Source organism: Trachypithecus francoisi, unplaced genomic scaffold (genome assembly GCF_009764315.1).
Source record: "Trachypithecus francoisi isolate TF-2019V2 unplaced genomic scaffold, Tfra_2.0 Lachesis_group0, whole genome shotgun sequence".
NCBI classification, from domain to species: Eukaryota; Metazoa; Chordata; class Mammalia; order Primates; family Cercopithecidae; genus Trachypithecus; species Trachypithecus francoisi.
Window position 1 is genome coordinate 135,430,657 of NW_022681453.1, and position 16,654 is coordinate 135,447,310.

At 43.9% G+C, this 16,654-nt stretch overlaps 1 protein-coding gene and 1 pseudogene across 3 annotated transcripts in view; both read left to right on the plus strand.

Moving 5' to 3' along the window:
- DLEC1 (DLEC1 cilia and flagella associated protein) overlaps positions 1 to 16,654 on the plus strand; it is a 67,886-nt gene that overhangs the window by 9,893 nt on the left and 41,339 nt on the right. For all 3 annotated transcript variants that reach the window (XM_033212038.1, XM_033212039.1, XM_033212040.1), the window contains exons 3-6: positions 7,436 to 7,546; positions 9,895 to 10,094; positions 10,307 to 10,527; positions 11,565 to 11,643. In XM_033212038.1, coding sequence (XP_033067929.1) covers positions 7,436 to 7,546; positions 9,895 to 10,094; positions 10,307 to 10,527; positions 11,565 to 11,643 — 611 coding nt within the window. The remainder of the gene's footprint in view (positions 1 to 7,435; positions 7,547 to 9,894; positions 10,095 to 10,306; positions 10,528 to 11,564; positions 11,644 to 16,654) is intronic.
- Positions 195 to 6,226, plus strand: LOC117084524 (annotated as a pseudogene).

Here is a 16,654-nt window from a genome sequence, read left to right on the forward strand (position 1 = left end):
ACCCAGGCTGGAGTGCAGCGGTGCAACTCTTAGCTCACTGCAACCCCTGACTCCTGGGCTCAAGTGATCTTCCCACCTCAGCCAGCCTCCCTAGTAGCTGGGACCACAGGCACATAGCACCACACCCAGCTAGTTTTTTGTATTTTTAGTAGAGACAGGGTCTTGCCATGTTGCGCAGGCTGAGTTTCCAGATAATGTCTTACGAAAGCCCTGCTTCAGTGCTGCTGGCTGAAGTTGTTAATGATGATGTCTTAGTCCATTTGTGTTGTTGTAAAGGAATACCTGAGACTGGGTAATTTATAAAGAAAAGAGGTTGATTTGGTTCATCATTCTGCAGGCTGGAATACTGGGCATCTGGTGAAAGCCTCAGTCTGCTTCCACTCATGGGGGAAGGCAAAGGGGAGCCATGCAGGCATCACATGGTGAGAAGACAAGTGTGAGTGGGAGGCCCGGGGGGGCCAGGTGAGCTAATATAGTGAGGATTCACTCCCTGCCTGCCCGCACCCAGGGCATTCATCTACGCATGAGGGGTCCACTCCCATGACCCAACACTTCCCATTGGGCCCCACCCCCAACCTTAGGAACAAATTTCAATATAAGATTTGAGGGAACAAACTCCTAAACTATAGCAGATGGCTTCCCTGACATTATTTCCCTCAGTCTGCAATCCTCTGTATTAAAACCTTTAATATTTGATATACATAGATTGGTTTCTGTTTTCCTGATGGAACTCTCAATGAACATATGTGATGGGGGAGGGTGTGTCTTCACTGATAGGTTGGTTATAGGAGATCTCCAAAAGGAAAGACCATTCAAAGGCACCATGTCTCTCTCTCTCTCTCTCTCTCTCTCCTTTTTTTTTTTTTTTTGCTGGAGGGCATTGGCTCCATCCTGGCTCACTGCAACCTCTGCCTCCCAAGGGATCCTCCCACCTCAGCCTCCGGAGTAGCTGGGCACCACCACCTCCACTAATTTTTGTATTTTTTGTAGAGATGAGGTTTCACTGTGTTGCCCAGGCTTGTCTTGAACACCAGGGCTCAAGCAATCCACCCACCTTGGCCTCCCACAGTGCTGGGATTATAGGTGTGAGCTACCGCACCTGGCTGGCACCATGTCTTATGACATGGAGCAATCTTGGCTAATGGGGCAAACAACAAAGTTTGAAAACTTCCAACAAGTCTTCTGTTTGGGCAGTGGTGACAGCTGGGACTGTTCACTCAGCGGCAGTGGCACAGAAGCCTCCTCCCTGGTCCACCATTGTCCCCGCCCAACCCCACCTGTCCCCGCTGCCTGCTGCCGTAACAGGAGCTGGAGGTGGCTGCTGCTGGTGGGCAATGAGTTCCAGTGGTGCTTCTCACAAGTCGATGGGGCCATCAAGGAGGACATGACTGAAGATCCGCCGCAGGGGAGAGGCCAGAAGAGGCTTTGATGACCAGCAGTGAGTGACCAGGGGGCTACATAGCCTCACCCTGCAGCAGATATCATTTCCACCATTGAGTTTAATTACTCTGCAGCTCCTGTGGCAGGAGACAAGGATGGCAGAGTTATTTTTCAGCAGGAAATGGAGAATAAAAGCCGCCCTCATTCTAGGGGAGAATATAATGTTTACAGTACCTTTAAAGGTCATGAACCAGGGTTTGGCTATTAGGAAAGTCTAGAAATTGAGGAAAAAATAAAATTAGATGGTTACAAGAGAGCACTGCTCATTTTCTACTCTCTACAAATGATAAAACTATAAAATTATGGAAAAGAAGTGGATGAGATAAAAGAGCAGAAAGTTATAACTTGAATGATGAAGATGGACGACTTCAAGATCCACTTAGAATTATACACTATCAATGACCTGAGAATTAATTTATGACACTTAGAAATCACAGATAGACGTTTTGATGTGGTAGACATCAAACCTGCTAACATAGAGGAGCTGACGGAAGTCTTTGTGGCAGCCAAGTTCCACTCACACCAGTGCAATGTGCTTGTCTACAGTAGCAGCAAAGGGACCATCGACTGAGCAGCATGGCTCCTTGGCCCTGTGCAACAGGCACTCCCAAGTTTTTTGAAGAGCCTCAAGATCCCAGCAGTAGGTCCTTCTTCTCACAAATAATTTTATCCATACCCAATGTAAGATTTAGCCATAGTGGGCAGTACCTGATGACCAGAGACTACCTGTTGGTGAAGGTGTGGGACCTCAACATAGAGAGCAGGTTGGTGGAGACCCACCAGGACCACGAGTACCTGCACAGCAAGCTCTGCTCTCTCTATGAGAAATGTAGAATCTTTGATAGCTTTGAATGTTGCTGGAACGGTTCAGATAGGTGCATAGTTGAACTCACAAATAAGTAAGGGAAATCTCCCAACGGCCAGAAATGAAGAGGGAGCTGAAACCAGAACCATAGCCTCTAAAGGCGTTTATTCCGAGGGAAACCCCACACCCCTGGCTGGCCTTGGGTACATCAGCCAAAAGCAGGAACCACTGCTTCCTGTGACCAGCAACTTGTGGCACAGAGCTGAAGCCTTGAACCACATGAGGTGTGGAGTTGGAACTGCGCCCTCAAAGACGATGAGGCCTCTGTGCACTGGAGTCCAGAGGGAAGTTTTTCTGAGATCTTGCATTGGGGTGGCCAAAGCTCCCCTGAGATGTGTAAGCATAGCTTCCCATTACAAAGGTTTGAAATTTGTGTTGGTGCATGATCTGGAAAACTCACATTGAGGAGCTCTCCTGCCTCCCTGAGGGCAGTGTGCAGGCACCTGGAGAGACTGACGTTTTTCTGGGTCTGGCTTCTACTCTGTTTACAGACTAACCTGCCAGCCTAGTGTTTCACAGATGTTGACTGAAGATATGAGATTCCTGGGTCCTTGGAGCACAGCAAGCAGCATGAGCCTCTTGCTGGCACAGGTTTCCCACGGGGTGATACAAGGGGCCCAGGCAGATGCTGTGCAAGCAGTGGGGCTGGTGTCATGGCCGATGCATGCTGAGTTGGAGAATTCACTGCTTTTTCAGTGGACAATCAACAAACCTACACTTTGACCAGAATAAACATGAGCTCATTCCTCTAGGCCACTTGCTATGAGCACAGCCCTGAGAAGTGGCCCAGGTTAAAAGAATGGTGTTCTTTGCAAACTTAGTGAGAACATGCATGGTGGGTGGCTGCTCCCAGCACATCCAGGTCTCTCTGGATTTCCCCAGGTTAAAACCAGCTAAACATGAGCTCACAGGTAAAATTACCAAGCACATACAGAAAAAGCCACCATGAGTAAGTCAGCAGAACCACAGCAGAACTGAACCTCTGAGAACCCAGCCTTTGACATCCTAAATTAAACTAAGCATGCTTGAGATATTTGTAGACTAAAGGAAGGAAACAGCCTGAACCAGGAGGCACAAGACCACTAAAAATGACCTAGCAGACTGGGGAGGAATCAAAGAGAACATCTGGAAATGACAAGTACAATAGATGAAACTGTGGGTTTAACAACAGGTCTATTTTGGCTACAGAGATTTTGAATTAGTAGATGGAAAAGAAAATCAGAAGAAATGCAGACTAGAGAGCCAAAGAGATAGAAAACATGAAACATAAGAAGTGTGGAGATCAGGAAGAGGCATTGCACACATTTAAACAGCGAAGTGTGGGGACGTGAGGCTTGAAGTGACAATGGCCAGGAATTTTCTGTAACTTATGAAAGCCTGAACACAGAGAATCAGGAAGCACAGAAATCCACATCCATATCATAATGAAACTGCAGGACACTAAGCGCAAAGAGAAGATCTTAAATGCAGCCAAGGAAAAAACACAAATTACAGAGAGCAGATGCTGAGACTGAGAGTAGACTTTGTAGTGGCCACAGTAGGAGCCGGAAGCCATGTGATACAGTGAGTGTGACTTGGAACTCTTCACCATCAGCTTAGAATCAGGCATTGAAATAGATGGTTGTTCAAGAATCTGCCATGGTAAAGGCATTTCCAGATGGGAAACAGAATTTATCACAACAAGAAACTCAGGAGAGTGAGACTCAAGGAACACACTAAAGAACATACTTCCAGCAGAAGGAGAGTGGTCCTGGAGAAAGGGTGTGAGTCTGAGATAGGCAGATGAACAGAGCAGTCAGTGAAGGTGTGAGCAACGGAAAGCAACATGGACTCTAAAGCTCTGTTAATTGGGTGACCCTGGTTATCTGGGTTGCGGGGAGAAAAATTAGAGCCCTCGCCAACACCACACAGCAAATAAGCTCTGAGTGTTTTAAAGCCTAGAAGATGCTATGAGAAAGCATCTTCATGAGCTCTGGAGACAAAAGGACTTCTTGAACAAGGTCCTAAAAGCCCAAATAGTGAAGAAAACATTAAGAAATTCAGGCTGATCGTGCTGGCTCACGCCTGTAATTCCAGCACTTCGGGAGACTGAGTTGGGTGGATCACTTGAGCCCAGGAGTTTGAGACCAGCCTGGGCAAAATGGTGAAACCTCATCTCTATACAAAAAAAAAAAAAAAAAAAAATACACACACACACACACACACACACACACACACAAATAGCTGAGTGTGGTGTCATGCGCCTCCCAGCTACTTGGCAGGCTGAGATGGGAGGATCACCTGAGCTAGGGAGGTGGAGGTTGTAATAAGCTGAGATCATGCCACCACACTCCAGCCTGGGCAACAGAGCGAGACCCTGTCTCAAAAAAAAAAAAAAAAAAAAAAATTAATGTAGTTAAATTTAGTGGGTTTTGGTTTTTGTTTTTTGAGACAGGGTCTCACTCTGTTATCCAGGCTGGAGTGCAGTGGCTCAGTCTCGGCCCACTGCAACCTCTCTCTCCTGGGTTCAAGTGATTCTCCTGCCTCAGCCTCCTGAGTAGCTGGGATTACAGGCATGCACCACCACGCCTGGCTAGTTTTTATATTTTTAATAGAGATGTGGTTTTACCATGTTGGCCAGGCTGGTCTCGAACTCTTGACCTCAAGTGATCTGCCCTCCTCAGCCTCCCAAAGTGCTGAGATTACAGGTGTGAGCCACCATGCCCGGCCAACTGCATTAAATTTTAAACTTCTTTATTTTGAAATAAAAAATAAAAACAGGCTGCTCTGCCTATAGAGTAGCCATTCTTTTATTCCTTTACTTTCTTAATAAACTTGCTTTCACCTTAAAAAAAAAAAAAAAGTGAAAACAAAATCCACAAAAGCAAATATAGCGAACAGATTCAGTATCCAGAATACATAAAGAATTAGGAGTCAATAAGAAAGTGGCAAACAGCTCACTTAGGAAAGAGCAAAAACCATGAATGGGAATTTGCAGAAATGGAAAAATAAATAAAAATGCTCATTCTTACTGATCAGCAAATTAAAGCCAGAGGGATGTCCTTTCACACAGAATGATGATAATGATGTCAAGGAAAGGGGTGAAGGTCAGTGGGCGAGACCACTGCCTTTTGTGGGCCTCCTTGGTGACAGCAAGTCCAGTAGGGAGCTTCTTGTATGTACAGACAAGAAAATGTATCCAGAAGCTTGAAATAGCAAACACCTGGAGACAGCTCAGGGGTGCATCATTAGAGGAATGGACAGGTAGGTTATTGTCTGTCGTATACTAAAAAGCGGTAAGAATCGATTATTAGAACTACATGGATCACATAGGTGTGATGACATATGACATGTTATATTTAAGACATGCAGAAGTTTTGTTTTTTGTTTTTTGTTTTTTTAGAGACGGGGTTTCACCATGTTGGCCAGGTGAAGTTTTGTTTTTAAGAATCTGTAACCTCAAAATATGGTGGGGGTTAACTATCTTAGCAATGACTTATGGGTACATGGATATTCACTGTATTATTCTTTATTCCTCTTGATGTATCTGAAATATTGTGAAGTATACTTAAATTATACATCCCTAAGAATATCTAAAAGCTCTCGTGGTAATATTTGCTTACTCCATTCACTCTTACAAACACTCCCATATCTTCTTTTTTGGAAACATCTGTTGAGGGATGGGATGAAGGGGAATGAGACTTTTCAGTGCTGTCTCTGCCCAGTCCTGATCCCCTGTGTGACACCACTTTCTGGTGCTCTAGGTTGCCCCGCAAAACTGGACATAGCCGCTTGCTCTTGAGCGTGGCTGCACTGTCCCCCTACCTGAGGCCAGGACCGACGCGGGCGGCTAGGCGGCTCTCTTGTTTGCAGTGTGGAAATGCCCACTCCCAGGCTGGCATTGCCTATCAAGAATTGATAAGTGATAATAAAACTGTATAAAAGCTAAAAAAGTCTTATATTCTTCCTATTTTTTCTTTAATTTTTATCAAAGTAATAATATATATGGTTTTTAAAAATCAAACAGTTTAGAAGAACTTCTAATGAAGAATAAAAAGCCTCCACCTGTACATTATAAATTTGCACAAATGCACGGAAGGTACACCACCAAGAGTGACCCGTAATATAAACAAGGACTTCGGGTGATAGTAACGTGTCCATGTAGGTTCTTCAGGAGTAACAAATGTATCACTCTGGTGGGGGATGTTGATAATGGGGAACCTTGTGCATGCAGGAGGTATATGGGGAATCTTTGCACCTTCCTCTCAATTTTGCTGCAAACCTATAACTGGTCTAAAAAATAAAGTCTATTCTTAAAAAAGCCTTTTCCACCTCACCTCTCCAACCTCAGTCCACTTGCCAAAGGTAGCCATTGCTAGTTTTAATTCTTTGGAATACTTATAAATAATGTTATTTATATGTTATAAAAATAACGTGTTTGCTACTATTTCTGGGCTCATCACCCATAGACATTAATTATCACCTTCCCTCTCTTGAGATTTTCTCTCTCCTGTGTCTGCGGGTCAGTGGGGAATTGGCCGAGCTGGCTGGGCTTGGCTGGCTGGACTGGCTCTAAGCTGTGGGTCCAGCTAGGCGTGTCTCCTTGTGTAGGTCAGGCTCAGGTCTGCTCTGGATTCCCTCTGGCGTCTAAGATGAAGGGACAGGGAAGCTCTTGTCACAATGATGGCAAAGCCACAAGAGGGAAGGCTCAGCCACACAAGTGCATTTCAGGCCTTTGCCAACAACTCATTGGCCAAAGCACATCACATGGCCAGTCGGGGTGAAGAAGTGCACTATCTCTAGTAGCAGGCACTGCAGAGTCACACAGTCAAGGGCCTGGATACAGACAGGAATGAAGAATTGGGACCATTTATTCAATCTACCATATTTCTCATAATTCGATTTTCTTGTAGACTTCTCTGCAACAGTATTTTAGCTCAGATAATACAACACAGCTTTGCCCAATGGCTGGCCTCTTGTAAGTGGCTGATAGATACTTAATTAGCTTCTTAAATCTCAACATTCCCACAGGGTTCTGAGAAGGAATTTTGTTAGATAGTTTAGACTTGGAGGATGAAGACAGTTTGGGTGTGGGTTCTTCAAGGTCAGTCTGTCTGGAAACACCTTGTTCTCCCCTTCCCTTCTATGAAGTGAAGAGTGTCTTCAGATGGTGTATAGACAGCGAGTTGCTACGGAAACATCGTTTGATCTCCCCAGAAGATTACTACACCGATACAGTGCCGTTTCACTCTGCACCTAAAGGTAATGCTTCTGTGCTCTCAGCACCTCTGATATCATTCGGGGGAAGTTCTGCAGTAGCAGGGCCACACTGGCCACCTCTGCTGCCATTTTCTTGCTCAGAGGTTTTTTCCTCCTTTTCTTTAATTTCGATGGTGACTGTTGGGAAAGTCAAATCTGAGCATCTGGGCATGCCAGTTTCTCTCTAGTGCTCCCCAGCCTGTATGACTGAAGGCCAGTCTTCTCCATGTGGACTATGATGCCCACATCTGCTGCCCAACACCAAGAGTTATGTAAGTATTTGGAGTTGTAGTTGAAAAACCAAGAGAAGGAAAAACTGAAGACATAGATAAGCAAGGGAGCACGTTCCAGATGAGTTGGAACATGGACCTATGGGTTTTCCCATGCATGAAGAGTGCAGCTTCTCATCCTCTCAGAATATAGGGAAGGCTAGGTAGAGAGGCAGAGAGGGTGTGCACGTGTATGTGACATTGGGCCAGTTTCCTGTGATATGGGAGGCAAGATATTCTGAGAATGAGTGGGGTGGGAGGCTGTGATGTGGGCTTAAGCAGGGAGTTAGACTTTTGGAAGAGTCCCCACGTGGATAGGGAGAAGTCCCTATGTGGATTCTGTGGACAGATATCAGGATTGCCTAACATGCTGGGCTCAGAAGACAAGCTCTCCCACAGCTCCGGTTGAGGGACTGTTTGATTTTCTGGGGCTGAGAAGGTGTTTGGGGTGGGAGGATTGGGATCTAGAAAATTGAGGGTGCTCCTGGGGAGAGTTCCACTGATGGTCTGAGCTGCATAGGGAAGTAAGGCAAGAAAGAGGTAGCAGAATCAAGTGTCATGGAGTACTAAGCCACTTAGTTTTTTTTTTTTTTTGAGGCAGAGTTTCGCTTTTGTCACCCAGGCTGGAGTGCAATGGCGCGATCTCGGCTCACCGCAACCTCCATCTCCCAGGTTCAAGCGATTCTCCTGCCTCAGCCTCCCAAGTAGCTGGGATTACAGGCATGCGCCACTGTGCCCAGCTAATTGTGTATTTTTAGTAGAGATGGGGTTTCTCCATACTGGTCAGGCTGGTCTCGAACTCCTGACCTCAGGTGATCCACCTGCCTCGGCCTCCCAAAGTACTGGGTTACAGGCGTGAGCCACTGTGCCTGGCCACCACTTAGGATTTTAAAGTTAGTTGGAAACTCACTATCTTATGCAGGTCAGTAAGAATAGGGCTAACATGTATTGAGAAGTAACCAAGCATTGTGCTAAGAGATTTATGATGGTATCCATTTGATTGCATTCTTGCTAGCAATGAATGTTCTCATTTAACCTTTGGGGTTTTTTTTTTTTTTTTGTCTTGAGACGGAGTCTTGCTCCATCACCCAGGCTTGAGTATAGTGGCGTGATCTACTGCAACCTCTGCCTTCTGGGTTCAAGCAATTCTCCTGCCTCAGCCACAGCCTCAGCCTCCTGAGTAACTGGGATTACAGGTGCCCTCCATCATGCCAGGATAATTTTTTTGTATTTTTAGTAGAGACAGGGTTTCACCATGTTGGCCAGGCTGGTTTTGAACTCCTGACCTCAAGTGATCCACCTGCCTCAGCCTCCCAAATTGCCAGGATTACAGGCATGAGCCACTGCGCTCAGCCAGGGGGCGGCGGATGATCTTAAGGGTGTAAAAAGCTCGTACAAACTTTCATTCCTTCTGTGGGCTCTTCAGAAAGCTCATGTATGGGGTGTGGGTACATGTGAGCTCTTCAGAAAGCATGCTCATGTGTGGGGTGTGTGTACATGCATGTGTGTGTGACAGTGGTCTACTCATGTTCTTTGACCATGTCGGAAAATATTCTAACACTCTAGTCCTAACTTTTGTTGTTGTTTGTTTGTTTGTTTTTGAGACCGAGTCTTGCTTTGTTGCCCAGGCTGGAGTGCAGAACGCAACCTTAACTCACTGCAGCCTTGGCCTCCTGGGCTGAAGTAATTCTCCCCACTCAGCCTCCTGAGCATGTGGGGCCACAGGCATGCACTACCACACCCAGCACATTTTTCAATTTATTTTTGGTGGAGATGGGGTCTCACTCTCACTGTGTTGCCAAGTCTGGTATCAACTCCTGGGCTCAAGTGATGCTCCCACCTTGGCCTCCCAAAGTGCTGGGATGATAGGTGTGAGCCACCATGCCCGGCCATTTTGAATACATAGAATAAGTTCCAGGAGTAATTCACATGTTGAAGAGCAATTATAGCTAGTGTGGTAAATGTGAAAGTTTAGAGAAAGATCAAGCTAACTGTGGTTTTGGTGGTTTTATTTTGTCATCTTAGGAATGCCCACCTCCTCACCTCGCTACAGTAATTCAATTTGTTTCCTTGATGCTGTAGGCATCTCCCTACCTGGATATTCCAAACTGACATTTAGCTGTGAGAAGCATTCCGTCCCAAAGAAAGAGCTAAACAAGAAGCTTGAAGATTCATGCAGGAAGAAGCTCGCTGAGTTCGAAGATGAGTTAGACCACACTGTGGACAGCCTGACGTGGAATTTAACTCCTAAGGCCAAACAAAGGACCAGAGAACCTCTCAAGGTAAATTTGGAAGCCTGTGCACAGCAGTGTTTGGGGGGACAGAGAGGCAGTGAAGGGGGAGGCATTCAGATGACATGAGAAGCTGTGATGAATCCATTGCGAAATAGAGTAGAGCTTCTGTTGGCCACCTATGGGTCATGCAGTTGGTCAAGATGTCAACATGCACAGTTCCTTTGCCTGTCATTGACTCTATGCTTTTGTATGTTTCAAAGAAAACAAGTCAACCAAAGAATAAAAACTGGATGAAGCACTTACGTGTGCCACAGAGAGAACTAGATCGACTTCTGCTTGCCAGAATGGAGAGTCGGAACCACTTCCTAAAAAACCCCCGTTTTTTTCCTCCTAATACTCCATATGGAGGCAAGTCTCTTGTTTTTCCTCCAAAGAAGCCAGCACGGAGAGGAGAATTCCAGAGTACAGAGCCAGAACAGAGGTATCTTTCCCTGACTTGAACTCTCAGAAAACCTGACCCTTTAGAGTTAACCTAGATGGTCCTCTGTTTGGTCTGGCTGTAGAGGTCCCTAGACTTTCGAGGCAGAATAGCAGTATCAGAACAGAGCAGGGCTGCAGGGTCACCTACTGGTGTGGCCTTTGGACCTTCCCCAGAGTCCTGGTTTTATGCTTTTCTGACCTGCCAGGGGTCTTGAGAAATAGGGGGGGTGTTGGCCTTTTATCTACATTGGAGCAATCTGGGTCAAATGGAAGCAATCCCATTAGAGGCATAGGTCTTGAATAATAACAGCCTTTGAAATTTGATTAATTATAAATAATTAGTGTAAACTGTGATTTTTCTTTAAGAGTGCCTTTGCCTATATATAAGTAATTGTCCTTATGAAAGTAATGAGTTGCTTCATGGGTTCATAATTTTAATAAGCCTAAAACTATTAACATTTCTTTATTAGACAAGTAATTTTTTTTTATTAAGGAAAATTAGATACAAAAACTAGCTGGGTGTGGCGGTATGCACCTGTGATCCCAGCCACTTGGGAGGCGGAAGTGGGAGGATCACCTGAGCAAAGGGATGTAGAGGCTGCAGTGAGCCAGGATTGTGCCACTGTACTCCAGCCTAGGTGACAGAGTGAGACCTCGTCAGGAAGAGAAGAGGAGAGAGGAGAGGAGGGGAGGGGAGGGGAGGGGAGGGGAGGGGAGGGGAGGGGAGAGAAGAGGAAAAGATTAGAGAAGACTAATACCTACATTAAAAACCCAGTTACCTATTAATGTTTAAACATGTAGCATTTTTCCTGTGCGTATTGAAAATGAAATATGTCTTCATAAAGATTGGATCATACTGTAAAATTATTTTATAACCTGCATTAACAATAAGATCCAAGAAAACCCCAACAAATGGCATATTGTGAATACCTTTGATGACCTTTATGTATTTATTTTTACATTAATCAGTCACTGCCTACTATTTCATTGTATGGATGAAACTAACAGCCTTTCTCCCCCTCTTTTTTCATCCCACAGTTGTGCTGATACTCCAGTGTTTCTAGCTAAGCCACCAATTGGGGTTTTCACAGATTATGAAGTTGGTCCAGTTTATGAGGTAGACATCTTGTTTCTTTACAGCTCCCACCCCATCTGCTTTCTTATTTTTAAAAAGTCTTTATTATGGAAATTTTCAACTGTACACAAAACTAGGGAAAAGACTATAACAACTCCTCATGTGCCCAACATACAGCTTCAACAGTTATCTACATTTTGCCAATGTGGTTTTATCTATTACTCCTACAACCTCTTCATGTGTGCATCTATATGCACATGTATGTGCTGGAGTCATGTAAGGAAAATATGATATCACGTCATTCTTCAGTTAATACATCAATTAGTATCTCTAACAGATAAGCGTTTTAAAAGGTAACCATAGTACCACTGTCACCCTCAGCCATGTTAATAATGATTCCTTAATATCAACTAATACCCATCTATGTCTGATCTTCATTTGTTTTTTAAAAAAGTCAATTTATATTTGGTTTCTTTGCATCAGAAATCCAAACATTGCATTTGATTAAAGTATCTCTTAATTCTCCTTTAGCTGATAATAATTCCTCTCCCACCTCCTGCTTTTTAAAAATGCCATTTATTTGTTGAAGAAACTGCAATTCCATACACCCTAGATTTGGCTAATTGCGTTATTGTGGTGACATTACATGTGTTCTTTTATATTCTATATTTTCCACAAACTGGTCACTATATATAGAGATTTAATGAGATTCAAGTTCCACTTTTCCTCTTTTTTGACAAGAATACTTCTTTGATGGTACTGTGTATTTCTTATTGCATTCCATTAGGAGGACACATGGGATCTGGGTTTCCCATGGTCAGTTATGAATGGCATCAGGTGTTGAAAGTCTGATTCATTCCCTATAAAGTTCTTATCAAACTTGCACTTAATAGTTAACAGTCTAGATGACTGCCAAAGGGCTTACAAAATGGTAATTTCTAATTTTATTATTCCATTTACATTTATTAGCTTGATTTTCCATTTAAAAAACAGAAACAAAATTTCCCTCTAACTTTGATTCCTATCGCCTCCTCTCTCTTACACTCTCCTGATAGCTATAGGTAACTATTTCTATTAGTTTGTGTTCTTCCATTGTTTCTTTTTGAGCCATAAGCAAATACGTATACATATTTGAACCCCCTTTCCTTCTTACTGTCCTCTACATCTTAACAGTGTATCCAGTAATGCTTGCAAGAGCAGAGACTTTCTGCGTTCCTTTTTCCCAGCTTCTTTCTTTTAAAAGCCTCCCACCATCTTGGGGAATCAGGTGGAGACCAAGCTTAGCAGTCGCCAACTCTGTTCCAGGTGCAAAGACAACTAGGCCTAATGATAACAATCCCTTCACACACACACGGATTGCACTTTACAGTTTAAAGAACACTTGCATATCCGTAATTCTTTAGGAATGTCTCAACCACTCATGGCAAAAAGCAGACCAATATGGTAGCTCTACATGCTGAACATTAGAGGAAGCATTTTGCTTACTCCATGGACTTAACAGTAATGTGTTGTCTTTTGTACTTCTGTGTCTGGGACTTCTGTGTCTGGCCATCACATTTTAAGGACAGTTGTAGAAGCCGGCAAACACCCAGAGGAAGGGAGCTAAAATCATGTCAGGGAGTAGAATAGGGAAAAGGGAGAGCTGCTCATGGACATATGGAAGATATTCTTCTTCAGGGCTTGCAGATGCCTGTGCTCAGAGCCTGGAGATCCTGAGGCTGTAGATGAGGTAGATATAGACTGCCATGGAACAGTCTTTCCTCTGATCTTTGCCTACTTCTCATCCCTTTGATGTTCATAACAGTTATTTACTCAGATAAACTATAAAGTGTAAGGATAAAAACATTACAGATTTTCAGTCCTTAAAAATGTATGTCCCACGTACCCTTTCTCAGGAGCCTCCCAGGGAACATTCTTCTCTAGTAGAAATGAGAAAACCAAAGAAGAGAGAGGCATGGAATGTGGTATCAAGAGATCCAACATAGGGGATAGGTGAAGGAAATCTCCAGGTTAATAACTTAAGAGATTTTGCAGTTAATATTGCTGCAAAGCAAAATTTCTCAAAGCTCAGCAACTTAAAACAATCATTTTATCATGTTTACAAATTCCTTGGGTGAAAAATTCAGACAGAGCACAATGGGAATGGCTTGTTCCACAATGTCTGAGGCCATTGTTGGAGAGAGTCAGTGCTTAGGAGTGACATAAAAGTTGGGGTTGATGCTGCTGATGCTGTTGTAGATAGACTGCTGAGGCTGTCTACCAGAACATCTGTCTACACCACATAGCTTCTCTATGTGGGCTGGGCTTCCTTATAGTATGGCAATCTCAGGTTAATCAGACTTTTACATGACAATGCAAGTGAGTATCTGCACTTTTTCTTTTTTTTTTTTTTTTCCAAGATGGAATCTTGCTCTGTTGCCCAGGCTGGAGTACAGTTGCAGGATCTTGGCTTACTGCAACCTCTGCCTCTTGAGTTCAAGCAATTCTCCCACTTCAGCCTCCTGAGTAGCTGGGATTACAGGTACGCACCACCACGCCTGCCTAATTTTTTATATTTTTGATAGAGAGAGGGTTTTGCCAAGTTGGCCAGGCTGGTGTTGAACTTCTGACTTCAGATGATTCACCTGCCTCAGGCTCCCAAAGTCCTGGGATTACAGGCGTGGGCCATTGTAGCTGGCCAAGGATCTGCACTTCTAAGTGAGTATCCTAGCAAGCAAGAAGGAGATTGCATCACATTTTATGACCTAATTTTGTAAGTTGCACAGCACTACATTCTTTGCATGCCGTAGATTACAAACAAGTCACTAAGGTTGGTCCAGATTCAAGGGAAGATATGTAGACTTCATCTCTTTTTTTTTAAACCTTTTTCTTTTTCTTTTTTTTTGAAATAAGGTCTGGCTGTTGCCCAGGCTGGAGTGCAGTGGCATGATCTTGGCTCACTGCAACCTCTGCCTCCTGGGCTCGAGCAACTCCTCCCAACTCAGCCTCCTGAGAAGCTGGGGCTACAGGTGCATGCCACCACACCTGGCTAATTTTTGTATATTTTGTACAGAAGGGTTTTTGCTATGTTGTCCAGGTGGTCTCAAACTCCTGAGCTCAAGCAATCCACCTGCCTCAGCCTCCTAAAGTGCTAGGATTACAGGTGGGAACCAGTGTCCAGCCTAGACTTCATCTCTAATGAGAACAGTGTCAAAGAACTTATGGATGTGTCTTAAAACTGCTACAGGAGTTATCCTATATGATAGCAGTAGGTGTAGTGGACAACTAGCCCAGATTAGAAGAGGCCAGAAGGCTCTAGGAGAGGTTGATTTATGGAGATGACGTTGGGAAGAGTCCCTGATACATCTGGATATTTGGGGGAGATATTCGTAGGGTGGTGGAGAAGGATTGACTTATTGGTAAGTACAAAGCAAACAAAATAATTAGTTGATTATTTACTCCAGGAAAACCAAAAATTATACAAGGCAGGGAAAGGAATGACCTCGTGCTCAACTGTGAATAGCATTACTTAGTAACTTGAATATAACATGAATTACTAATCTAACCAGTAGTATGATATAACTATATTGGAAAGATGGGGGATAGGAAGGCGTGTCATATGGTGAGTCAGATATGGGAGAGGGAAGAGAGACTATCCATATCCTCCATCCATAACTAATACCTAAAACTGAACAAAAGTAGTATACTATTTGGAGACATGGAAATAAATACCAAATAATCAGCTAAAGGAGGAAAAAGTGTTTATCTTTGGGGAGTGGGAAATGGCAGGGTGGGGCCAGGGGAAGAGGGCAGTATTTCTATTTTCAAAACCTTGTCGAACTCTGACTCTTTAAACCACGTGGCTGTCCAACTTAGAAGAAAACAACTTAAAAAAACCAAAAAACTTTCCACAAAAAGAAACACCAGGCCCAGATCATTTTGTGGGTACAGACTATGAAACATTCAAGCTATTCTCTATTTATGAAACTGTTTCAGAGACTAGAAAAAGAGGGAATGTACCATCATTATTAGGTAATAAGCCTAATTACCTTGACACCAAATAAAAACATATAATAGTCTTGCTTAAGAACATAGGTGCAGAAATACTAGGTAAAAAACAGCAAACCAAACCAAACAGTAAGGAACAACACACACACCCACACACACACACAGAGTCAATTTGAAACCCAGGAATGCAAGGAATGTCTTCACAGCAGGCCTTGAGTTGGCAGTTGGCTTTCCTAAGCCTATTATTTTTTTTTCCTCCAAAGCTTCCAGTGCAGTTAAGGAAAGCCAGCCCATGCCACAATCCTTATAATGATCGCTGTCCCAAACCTTGCAGCCACCACAGCTACCATGTTTCACTGCCTGGCCTTCCACCTGCTCCTCATTTCAGTTGACCACTAGTGAAAGCCTTGGTAATTGTGACGATACCATCCCATGGTGCTCACACCCTAGTTCCCACCAGCTGCTTCACAGGTGGATTAGTGTAATATGTAGTGTTGGCCAAAAATTGATGTAAATGCTGATTTAGGATTCAAACCTATAAATAAAAATACAAAGACATACTTCATATTTATGTTGATTTTTATCTGGTGGGGGGGGCGCTGGTAGAGGATTTCAACTTTATCTGTAATATTTTATTTCTTTTTTTTTTTTTTTTTTTGAGACGGAGTCTCGCTGTCATCCGGGCTGGAGTGCAGTGGCCGGATCTCAGCTCATTGCAAGCTCCGCCTCCCGGGTTCACGCCATTCTCCCGCCTCAGCCTCCCGAGTAGCTGGGACTACAGGCGCCCGCCACCTCGCCTGGCTAGTTTTTTGTATTTTTTTTTAGTAGAGACGAGGTTTCACCGTGTTAGCCAGGATGGTCTCGATCTCCTGACCTCGTGATCCGCCCGTCTCAGCCTCCCAAAGTGCTGGGATTACAGGCTTGAGCCACCGCGCCCGGCAATATTTTATTTCTTAAGCTGGGTGATGGAAACGTGGCTTCTGTCATGTTATAATTTATACATTGTTTTCTAGTGTAACATGTCACAAAACATTAACAAAAGATGTGTACTATTGGGAGAACCTGC